General features: G+C 46.0%; 1 protein-coding gene and 1 pseudogene across 1 annotated transcript; both read right to left on the bottom strand.

The window, feature by feature from the left end:
• Nucleotides 1-230: 230 nt before the first annotated feature.
• LOC147957864 (anthocyanidin 5,3-O-glucosyltransferase pseudogene) lies at nt 231-5,207 on the bottom strand (annotated as a pseudogene).
• Nucleotides 5,208-10,389: 5,182 nt separating this feature from the next.
• On the bottom strand, nt 10,390-11,169 carry LOC147957863 (E3 ubiquitin-protein ligase Os06g0535400-like). Its single transcript, XM_087537735.1, has one exon. It carries the CDS (start codon nt 11,167-11,169, stop codon nt 10,726-10,728), a length of 444 nt encoding a protein of 147 aa, XP_087393861.1. The 3' UTR covers nt 10,390-10,725.
• Between the last annotated feature and the right edge of the window lie 859 nt (nt 11,170-12,028).

Here is a 12,028-nt window from a genome sequence, read left to right as displayed (position 1 = left end):
TTGTCATAGCATGACGCACATCCATAGAAAAAGAAACCAACTTCCTTCACAAACTTTTGATATGAAAAAATGTGAATATTGCCATCAGAAGAACTGAATGGATGTGTCATGATTCCAAACAGTTACCCTGCTGCCTATATCTAATCTCAGGTGTCCTGTTCTTGCATGCCGTGAGCTTTCAAGATTTGCACCTGCCCTGTTCTTGCAAGGACATTAATTTACTTGGTGATCTATCTCCCTTGTGAAGGTGAAGCCATCCAGCTCTCCACCAGTTGTGTCAAGGTCACGACCGACTCCCCACCCAGGAGCAGCGCCTCCTTGCCCAGCCGCATGGCCGCCAAGGTCCGCTCTCGGAGCACTCTGCCGGCACTCTGCCGCCCTTAGACTCCATCATCCACCTCACCTTGGACTCCACTTCGTCGGTCTGGACCACCTCCTTGTCATACCCTTCCACCACCACGGCCAAACCCAACTCTTTCTCCAGGAACACTATGTTAACCCGTTGCTCCGCGTAGAGCGGCCAGGCCAGCATGGGCACGCCGGCCATGAGCGTCTCTAGCACGGAGTTCCACCCGCAGTGCGTCACGAAGGCACCCACCGCGTCGTGTGCCAGCACGTCACGCTGCGGCGCCCACGACTTGACGACGAGACCCGTGCCCTTGGTCCGCTCCAAGAAGCCCTCTGGGAGGAGAGCGTCGAGGTCCGGGTCCGGCAGCTTGTCCAGCTTCTTCGCCGGGCCGTCGATGTCCCTGGGCGGGCTCCGCACAACCCACAAGAACCTTTTGCCACTCGCTTCCAGGCCTATGGCTAGCTCTCTGGTCTGATTTGCGCTGAACAGGCTGCGGCTGCCAAAGCAGAGGAACACCACGCTGGCCTTGGGCTGTGTGTCTAGCCATGTCAGGCACTCTTGGTCGTGCTTCACGCCCACCTCCTCCGACTTGATCAGCGGCCTGATGCAGTAGACATGAGGCGTCGGGAGGCCGGGAGGTGTGCAGAGCCCGACACTGATGGCGTCGACGGCGCGCGACTCAAGCGAGCGGAAGGTGTTGACGATAATGCCCTGGGAGCGGCAGAGGTAGGGGGACACCCCCAGGAAAGCTCTGTATGCCGCGTCATCACGATCCATGAGCGGCTTTGAAGCAGTGCGTTGCCGGGAACGTGGGGATTCCCGGCACATGCACGAGCTCCTCGCCCATGTCTCGAAAGCTGGCGGCGCTCCGCGCGTGCAGCACCGGAAGGTACAAGAAAATGGCCAGAGTCTCGGCACATCATGTGAAGAAGCAGTAGGCGGGGATGCCGAGCTCCGTGGCGACATCCACGGCGACACTGCAGAAGAAGTCCACCACCAGGATGGCCGGGGAGGCGCCGTCCAGGAAGTCACGGAGCTGCGAACTGGAGGCGCGGGCGGCCTCGAAGGTCACCGCCTCAGGGTGGACGGAGTCTACGGGCGTGAGCTCGACCCGCGGGAGGCAGTGGAAGGAGATGGAGGGGTTGACCGCGGTGACGTCGGCCAGGAAAGGCCCGGTAGCGCCCGTGTCGTACGACGGCTTGATGACGACGATGGTGACGGCGAGGCCGTGAGCGGCCAAGATTTTGCCGAGCTCGGCCATGGATACGAGGTGGCCCAGGCCGGGCGCCGGGTATAGTACCACCTGCTTAAGACAAGTGGCGGAGACAGGGGGACCAACAGGGGTCCTGGCCCCCCTAATGTCACTGGTTTAAGACTAATACTAGTGTAAACACATAATTTTTTGCTGTTAAAACCGAGTATTTTAATAGACTGGCCCTCCTCAACTAGGTTTCCTTCATTGGTTGTCACATTACAATTTAGAGCTGCCTTGTGTTCTTAGTGTTTGTTCAGTTGAATGCGCAGCTTGAATGCAACTTGAGTTAACATCCATGTCTTGTTTGTATGGAGAATGTCGCTCTCCTGCATAGTCCGCCCTTTAATGTTCAAGTGGGATGAAAAATATGCGCCCTGGTGTGTTTGTTGATTGGAGTTATCTGATATCATTTTATTTTTGTATCTGCGTTGAAATAGGAACTGTTGTTCACTTCAAACATGCATGTACGTGTAACTACAATCAAACAAACTTCTCTAAGTGTAGCACTTGGATATTATCTCAAACCTAAACCTTCATTTGACAAATGCAAGTTTCTAATTAAATGCTGCACTATGAAATGTTTTATCGAAATACTGAATTTATATATTTGTAATGAATAATACTTCTCCACTATATATCAGGATACTTTCTGATTGTTTTGTGACAATCCTAGCCTAACAAGTCTGCCTTCGCCTAGAGGACCATCTAGGACCCGTTCTGGTGGCCTTTGGTTTATATATTTTGTCCCAGTTGGGAACAATGTCATTTCTATTCTGGCGTGTTAATACTGCGAGACTCGCAAATTAACATGAAATCTTTTTGTTTCTCTGATGCACTAACAATAGGAAGTCAAATTATATTATCTTAAATTATCATGGGAAAATTGCATCACATTCCATGTTAGCTATGCATTCTAATTATAGAAATACCGAGATACCTATTATAGCTATATGAACAGGGGCGGACCCAGAAACTATTATAAGTGGGGGAAAACTATGGGAGTGGGGGCATACTTTGTACAAATTCACATAGTTTTGGCAAAAATTTCTGAAATTTCAAAGAAATATCACTGAAGTTTCATATTTTGAGTGGGGTCCTAGGCCCCCACTCCCACGAACGTGGGTCCGCCCCTGTATATGAACACATAACAAGTCCCGCATCAACGCGCGAGGTATCATCTAGTAGTTTTAAAGTATGTGAACACGTTTAAATTTGTGAAGCTTTTTCTAAATTCATAACATTTTTAAACCCACAAATATTTTAAAATTTGTGCAAAAATTAAATTTAAGAATTTGCAATATTTTTTAAATCCATGAACACTTGCGAATATTTTCAAATTAAAAAAAGGTATCCGCTTTTTTTTAAGCTAGTAGTGGAGCGATCTAGAAAATAGTAAGGGAGCGAGCAAAGCACGTAGCTGAGCTAAGTCAGCAAGAGCTTCGTGTTGACCCATGTGAGCATCATAGTAGCAACTAGACAATACCCCGCACGTTGCTGTGGGAATTTACAGTGATAAAGTTATCAAGAATAAAATTAGAATACATGCGAGCAATAGATCTCCACAGTCTCATCGTATAGGAATGGTAGCGGATCCAACATACAAACAATATTGTATAGTACCTAAGATTTACAATTTTACTCATGTTTCTATTTGCCTTTATGTATATTGTTCTATACATGTGAATCATACATAGGTACTCCAAAGTTTTGAAAAAAAAATGATGTACATTTGTACAACCAAGTCCCTACGTAGCTTAGCCCATAAATGCATACCCAAGTCTAAATGTAGCTTCACCATGTGGCGGATCTAGTAGTAAATGGAGAGTGGCTGGATGGTATAGTGCCTGTGTCCTTCTAATTTCGGTATTATTTTTTTGCTTAAAAAGATAATAAATAAGCACAATATAAACTATTCGAAAGAGATATTTCTATTCATGCAGATATTTGCATTGGATCATCATGAATTGAGATATTGTTCTTCTTGACTACAGTTTTTGATCAGCCTACTGATAAATAATGAATGATTTTAGCAACAGTGCACCTAATTATAGGAAGAAGTTAGAGTAGTTCATGATATTCTTTGCATGTGTTTTTAACATTGTCCTATGTGTGGCAAAAAAATATCTAGATGTGCCCTAAGTATTGCACATTCAAGTCCTATGGTATTGATTCTATGTGAAGATTCGTGCACTTTCTTTTTCCTTTTTATGTTGGATTGAATCACTTAGATGTGCATGTGCCCTAGACAGACCCAAACAACATTATCGCAGAGGTTAAACTTGTACAGTTAGCCTAGTGAGAAACAAAACCTGAGACTAAAGGACTAAAAGGATGGCTCCAAAAAAAAATTCAGATTTATCCATCTTTGCGAATCATACAAAGGTTGACTTACATGAAGCAGTGATTGTTGTTTTAGTTTATATCTAACTTTTTTTAAGGAAATACATTGCATGCAAGAATGCATGGGAGCAACTTATTATGCTATCTACTCCAAGCATAAGTTTCATGCTTATCCAATTTAGCAACTTCAAATTCAGAGATGGGAGTTTCATGCGAATAACTAAATTAACATAACAGAAGACTAAAAGATGCATTTTCTCATTCAGTGTAAAATAAGAAAATTAAGGGATGAGTGCAAATAGCAAGATACCTAAGAAACAAAGCAGTGGTGTGGCCCTTGCTGACAAAACCTCGAGCACCTTGCAAGGTAGAGCGAAAACTAACAAAGCCATAAGCCTGGGGATAAGAGGAAGAATGGGAGGATGAAAACTAGGAGCGGACAGCTATTCCAGAGTGCACGCTGGTGCCAGAGACAACGACTCGAGCAGGCGGGCGCATCGGATGATGATCGTACTATATACATGTTTCTAACTACTAATTGATGGCCGGGGGCAATATACACGCCTCCCTAACCTTGGTAGCTGGTTCCTCCTTCTCGTGGCTCAATTTAAAGAGACGATTGAACCTGAAGCTGAAACCATTGACCTGTGGAGCAGTTTCAGCAGAGTGATTTAATAGTGATGGAGTATTGTTTGAGATCAAGGTAGGAGGGAGACGAAGCGAAAACACATGTAACCTGTTAATAATTGCTGTTACTATTTACTTGGAAGCTAAGTGGGGGAGGTGAGAAACTGGTGTAGCACGCACTGCCGGTAGGATCCTTTTGGCTCTATCAGTCGGGACTGATCGGGTTACGGCTGGAAGAAAGGCACGAGAGGGCTGATTTCGATCGGCTGTGTACGCTGAATGTGACATTTTTTCGTTAGAATGAAATACTGAAGACAGAAAAAATCTCGAAGAACAGAGTATAGAACCTGTCGATGTACTGGGAAGTTCGCCGCCGTTGGCGCGAGCCCATGATGAACACACAGGAGCAGGACATCCTACTCATATGCAGGTGCAGCGTTGCACGTTGCTCATCGTCCCCAGATACATCACCTCTACCTGTTCGACCAAACAAAAAAAATCAACCGGTCATCACCGAACCAATGAACTAACCTACGATCTCTGTGGCACTGAAGAAGGGCGACGTACCAACAAATCATGATGCACCTGCATGCCGTTGTTCTCGAGGCCGAGGTACTTTAGGACGACCTGCTGCATGCGGGGCGAGGCCCGGGCGGAGGCCGCCGTCAATGCAGTCCCTGTGGATGGGGCTGAAGCCGAAGCCGACCTCATCGAGGAACTTGGAGGTGGATTTGTGACGGACTTGAGGTCGTACAGGGTGAAGGAGTCCATGCTCGTCATCGCCAGCGTCCGTGACAGATCCTCGAAGGAGAGCGACCGCAGGTTCTTCACCGTGTGCCGCCGCCGCGCCGGCCCCTGCTATGCCGCACCTCCTGCTCCGTCGCCGCCGCCGGGCATGAACCACGCGAGCTGGTGCCTACAAGTTTCGTTGTCAACCGAGGTACTTCCCGGCATCGCGTCCACTCCTAGGCTGGGGATTCTAGTGAACCGATCAGGGAGCTGGATCCACCACTCGCGTCCAGCCCACGGTTGAGGCCGCCGTTGCCAACAACTCCAGACCATGGCACCAGACCATGGCGGGACTACTAACCCGCTCGAAATAACCATGGCCTAGCGATCTTACGGAACGGGCTGACAGCTATCCCGATGTATATGTACAACTCAGATAAGCGGCCGGGGTGCATATGCTCGATTTTATATTTTCGCCATGGCACCACAGATTTGGACGGGCAACTGAGGAGGACCATGAAACCAAGGACGCGGGCACCGGCGTGGCCGGACCTGGCTTGGTGCTCGCCTGGTACTGAGAAGGGGAACATAGCTTGAGGATCCGGCGAGAATCGCAGAGGGGAGCCGAGCGGGCGGTCCTGCCGCCTGGGGGGTGAGATGGGATCTCGGCGCCACACCGGACTCGGGGGTGAGTAGAGAAAAAGGGGATAGATGGGCTCGGTTGAATCGAGGGAGAGGAGAGATGACTGATGGGCTTCTCTTTAATAGGTTTTACACCGACTCATCGGTAATGGAAGACGGAGGAGGCCTGGTTCGATTAATAAGCAGAGTTTAATATCTCAAAAAATTACCATAGTTGAATCACACCATTGGTTGAAAAATGCTGAGGTGGCAAGGTTGATGAGGTGGATAGTCTGCATGTTAAGAGAATTAGGATAGTGAGAATCAACTATTTAGGTATTATAAATTCCATGGTTTGGGCGCGGCATAGGAGCTCTCAAGAGGCTGACACAACAATCACCGGCTGATACCGAGTCTAAAACATAGAAGGACACCATAACCACACACCAAAAAATTCCACTCTGCTCCGAGAACAACTACCGCCTCCAACATTAACTCAACACGATATATGAATGAATAAAAACACCACCATAGCAGAATTAACACAGATAAAATAGGAACGAAACAATCAATTGTAATTATATACTAGACAAAATTGTTAATCCCACGAGTGAAGAACGGCGTGCCGAAGCGTGCATTAGCCTCTAGTTTATTAGATGTGGCTTCGGTAGCAAACATAATGTAGACTCTAGAAAACAAAATTTTAAAATGTTCATAAATTTCATGACTTCTAATATATATCAGAATATGAAAGATACACTAAATTTACAAATATGTTTATGAACTAAAAAATTAAAACTGAAAAAGGGATAGTTTTTATTTAAAGAGCAAAAAACTGGACGAATTAGCTGCGAAAAACCTGAAGAAATGGAAAGGAAACATAAAATAAAAATGGAACAAAGATCAACGAAAAACATTGAAAATCTGTATATTAAAAAAAATGACCAACACATGAGAGACCAGTAAAGATAATGCATCCTGAAGAAAATTACAAAAAAAATCAAAACAAAAACCGTTCGATGCGGAGCGGATGAAAGATAATCGGCCCAACGACCAGACGATGCCAGAGTGTGCGGTTTTTATGAAAAGAGAACTCTTCTTCTCTGTAGGCAATGAATATGAAATACCAATTGTGCAATGTTCGTCGGAAAATGCTATTTTTTGTGCACCGTCACTAAATGTAGGGAGATCGCACATCCCTTGCTTTCTAATGCGCCAGCTCGTTTCTCATGTTTTCTTTCTTTCCCTCGCCCATCACTTTTTACTCGGATTGTCTTTATGGTTTTCCATCTTGAGTTGGTTTCTATACGAGGTTTCTTGGTTTTTTTGGTTGGATTTTTCAAGACATGAGTTTCTTTTTTATTTCTTCCACTAGTAGTAGAAAAAGGCCCATTTGTCTCGGTTTCAAAGGGTTTTTAGTCCTGTTTCTAGAACTGGGACTAAAGGGTTGGTACTAAATCCCCCCCCCCTTTAGTTCCGGTTCTGTTACGAACCGGGTCTAAAGGCCCTCCATGTGGCCTCTGTTTGGAGCTCCACCTAACACCAACCGGGACTAAAGGAAATTTTACGACTTTTTTTGATTTTCAAATTTCTGAATTATTTTACTATTTAATCTCTAATCACCCCTCATCACTGCTCAATTTAACCTCTAATCTGTAATCACCCCTCATCATTCTAAATCATCTAACTTCCCGGCCGGTCACCCATCCTCTCACTACTCCAGCCTGAGCATGCTTAACTTCCGAGTTCTATTCCCCTCGTTTCCAAGTCTGCACTTGTTGTTTTCCTGACAATAGTAAGATGTCAATCCTATTAACCCTCAGGAGTTTAGCTTGAGCATGAAGTCACATGTTTCACTGTTTGAGTTTGAAACTATTATTCTAAAAAGCAATAATTATTTAGTAGCACCAATATTTCTTGAATAAGTAGTTTGACCATTGTTTGACCAGATTTGACCAAATTCAAAAAACTGAAATAATTATTTAGTAACACTAATATTCTTGAATAATTATTTAGTAATATTAATACTTTTTGAATAAGTAGTTTGACCATAGTTTGACCAGATTTAATCAAAATTCGAAAAAACTGAAATTTGAGCATAACTTTTTTTCCTTTTAGAATTTGAGGATTCTAAAAATTTGCAAAACGACCTACGCGGTCAAAATCAGATGCGGATTTTCGTGCTGAACATTTTGATATATTATACTTTTTTTCTGACATCGTATGCAAAAGTTTTACTTTTTCATAACAGTTTTTTTGCAAAACATGTCCAAATTTAAGTTTTTTAATTTTCTTAACTAGTAGATGTAGTAATATAACTACATCTCGAAGGATTTTATTTTTTGATGTTTTTTTATGTTCTTTTGTTTTTTTCAAAACTGAAATGGCGATACACGGGGGGAGGGGGGGGGAGTTTGATACACGAACCCCTTTAGTCCCGGTTTGAGACATGAACCGGGACTAAAGGGCATCAAACCGGGACTACAGGTATAATCATTAGTCCCGATTTGAGATACGAACTGGGACTCAAGGGTGCAATGCCCTTTAGTTCCGGTTCATGTCTCAAACCAGGACTAAAGGTCCCATTTGAACCGGGACTAATGCCTTTAGCCGCTCGAATTGGGACTAATGCTCACATTAGTCCCGGTTCGTAATGCAGCCGGGACTAATGTGTATATTGAGCTGTGACCAAAGCCCTGTTTTCTACTAGTGTTCTAGTTTTTTTAATTTCTTTTTCATTTTTTTCTTTCCTTAAAAGATGTTCACCAAATTGAAAAAGCTTTCACGGTTTCCAAGAATATTCATGACACTTGAAAAAAATGCTCATGATTTAAAATAATAATTGAATCTTCCAAAACTTGTTAACATTTCTTAAAATACTCACAGTTTTCAAAACTGTTTACTCTAAAAAATGTTCTTGTATTAAGAAATACTAGTTGTTTTTTCATTACGATGGAACGCCCATGTTATTTTTCTCTTTTTAAGCACTTTTGTCTGGTCAAGGAAATATGCAAAATACATTTTCACTTTTGAACAACCATATACTTTTTATCCTCTTTTTTGGAAAATAGAAATAAAAAGATGCATAATATTTTGGACCGGAGAAAGAATAGTTGGTGTGGTGGATCATGAGATCAAGTAGTCGAGGGTGTATTCTACAAAACATTAGAGCGCTTCAGGAATATATGTATGGAACTGAAAGGAAGCTGTGTAAATTTCTAGCACGTGTCTTGATGAAATAAATTGTGAACATAATACGTTGTCGCCCAAATATGAGTGGAATGGCCTTTACAAAGACGTGAGATGCAAGTCGGGGTGGACACGGTCCGGGCCGGTCCGGGCCCTGACCGAGCCGCCGTCTGGACCGGCCACCGGCGGACCAGACCGGACCGGACCGGACCGAGCAGTGCCGTGGTCCGCTTTTCAAGGACCGGACCGGCGGTGGTAAAGCTCGGGCCGGACCGCGAGGACCGCCCGTGGCGTCGTCCGGCGACGGCGAGCGGCGGCGCATGGGACTGTGAGCTCCTGCAGAGATTACGGGGCATGGGGAGGAGAGGAAGGGGAGAGAGACAGCCGCGTGCCCATCATGAGCACGTTTAAGAGGCCAGATACATGACGACGGCGATGAAAGGAGGTGTTGCCGTGGAGGTGGCGGCGTTGCAGGAGGCGGGGAGGTCATTCGACGCCTCGACCTGGTGCTGGAGTTCTTCATCTGGGAGGCCCCCGAGCGAATGATTTCCAAGGGCGGGCCTGTTCCTGGCGACACGCAATTAATCTCGTTGCCTCGTTGTTTTCGGTTTTCATTTTTCCTAAGGGTGTTTCCTATTTTCCGTCACGTTAATACTGTTTATTTTTTTAAAGTATCACGTTAAATCTGTTGAGTCCATAGGAGTCCACATAGTAGGCTCGTTGCATGTGGCACAACTATCCTTTTTACAATTTGCATGTTGCAAATAAATAGGGCCTGTAACGTGTATGCCCACCTACAAATGTACATTCAGTCGTACAAATTCTGATCTGGCACAGGTTAATGGGATCGTGGGGACGTGTAGATGGAAGGAACACATCGGATCGAGCCCACCTTTCATGTTCTTTCTGTTTCTGCTCCGTTGAATAAAAGAAAAACTCCAACGTTTTAGGCAATAGAATTCCTATTTCTACGAAGTAAATCGTGGAGATAATGTCTATCCAATATCGTGGAGTGAATCGTGGAGATAACTGTCTCTCAAATAACGGAGTAAATCGTGGAGATAACTCTCTTCTACCTCGAGCCAAAGAACCGATCGTGTAGTTCATTCGTGCGTAAGAAACAACCGAGCTCGTTCGGTCCAGTCGAGTTAACCGAGCTAAGACCGGACCGGACGGGTCGACTTTCGGGCCGAAATTCCCAGCTCGGACCGGCCTATATTCCCAGCGGGCCAGGACTGATCGGTCCGGTCCAGGTCGGTCCACGAGCGGGCCAAAAAGCCCGCTCGGTACGTCCAGCCTGAGATGCAAGTATGTGAGAGAATACCGTAGAACAATTTACACATAGACGGCTAGAAGATCATGCATGTTTATGCAAGGATGCACGGATTACACACACAGTTTACATCTGATCTTTTACACAAAAGGAAGGCCAAAGCATGTCCCTTCGATTCGGACCGACATGTCCAATGTACTAGGTGATGCATCTCTCACTACGTACAGTTTCCACGGTAGGTCTCCTGGCCCCGAGCTTCACGCATGCATGCATGGGGACTTATCTCGATCAAAAAGCAACTCAGCTTCGAGCCTGGTGCCCGACGTCGACCGGAAGCTCTCCCTAAGCATCATCATCATCATCAGTTTCCATGTCGTCCACAGGAACATCGCCAAACACATGCAACCCCAAGGCAGCTATCCACAAGAAATGTAGGTGTGCAGCAGTACAATCTGCGGTGGCGGCGGGCGCCGTGACGACCTCGCGACGGCACATGGGACAGCTCTCTTTCTCCTGCAGCCACCTCTCTACGCACCGCCCGTGGAACCGGTGCCCGCACGGTGTCTCCTTCCACGCCGCGGCGTCGTCCTCCTCCAAGCAGATCGGGCAGCTGAGCTCGTCGTCGTCGTCGTCGGACGGCGCGTCCACCGTCTTCAGCGCCCCGGCCACCAACGCGGCCAACTCCGAGTCGTCTGGATCTCCCACGACGCCGAGGAACACGGAGTCCTCGTGGCCTCCTTCTTCTTGTGGCAGGTCCATGGCAAGCGATGGCATCAACCTAGCCATCGCGCGTGATGGTGAAGTGAAACCGGATCTGATCGTAGGAGATCGATGTTCGGGGAGGCAATGGGAATAAGCGAGCGTACGTGCGGCAGTTTACTTATAGTGCTTCGGGCTTGGATGGTAGGAGAGGAGATCGATCGGGAAACACGTTCTCGTGCCGGAGTAGGACAGGATTACCACGGCTACGTACGCCCGACTTCATTTCTATATCGATGTCGATCCGGCAGGAAGGGAAGCAACGAGTTCGTCTCTGATCGGCATGTTGGGCAGTTGGAGTCCGTTATGGCGGGATTTTCCAACGAAATTTCTACTGAACTTCGGATTTCATATTACCACGGGTACGCCCGACTTCATTTCTACTGAACTTCGATTTCGGATTTTCCAACGAAATTGACCGTGCAACTCTGTTTTTTAGAAACACCATACACAGCCAGACGCTCATCCACCCATCCCTATGAACGCACATCTTACCTCTATGAGCGCCTCCGAGTGACCGAACTGGCACATTATCTTGATATTGACGAACTCGCCATATATGCTTTTGTAGTCGACAGGAACATCTCTTTCCACTGAACGCACAGTGCTAAAAGGCCTGAAATAAAATGAAAAAAATGCGAGCACGAGCGTTAAGTCTAAGACTTGAATCCTAGTGGGCTGAAGATATCACTGTCATTCTAACCATCTAACCACTGGTTGGTTTGCAACTTTGTTATAAGACTAGTGACACGTCTGATCATATTTTGCAACATAGCGTATGTAGATATTATTTTCGTTCACTTAAAACCCAGCTAAGCGCCATCCCCCAACCTCACCACCATTGCTGCCGGCTGGTGTGGCGGCGCCTGGACCCATGTCCCTCTTG

Source organism: Triticum urartu, chromosome 7A (genome assembly GCF_056163025.1).
Source record: "Triticum urartu cultivar PI428250 chromosome 7A, HENAU_Tu73, whole genome shotgun sequence".
Taxonomy (NCBI): Eukaryota; Viridiplantae; Streptophyta; class Magnoliopsida; order Poales; family Poaceae; genus Triticum; species Triticum urartu.
Note: the sequence above shows the minus strand (reverse complement) of the source record. Positions and strands in the feature narration are given on the sequence as shown.

Bases quoted from the DNA above. Each gene is read 5' to 3' on its own strand.
- LOC147957863 (XM_087537735.1), bottom strand. From the start codon at position 11,169: ATGGCTAGGTTGATGCCATCGCTTGCCATGGACCTGCCACAAGAAGAA.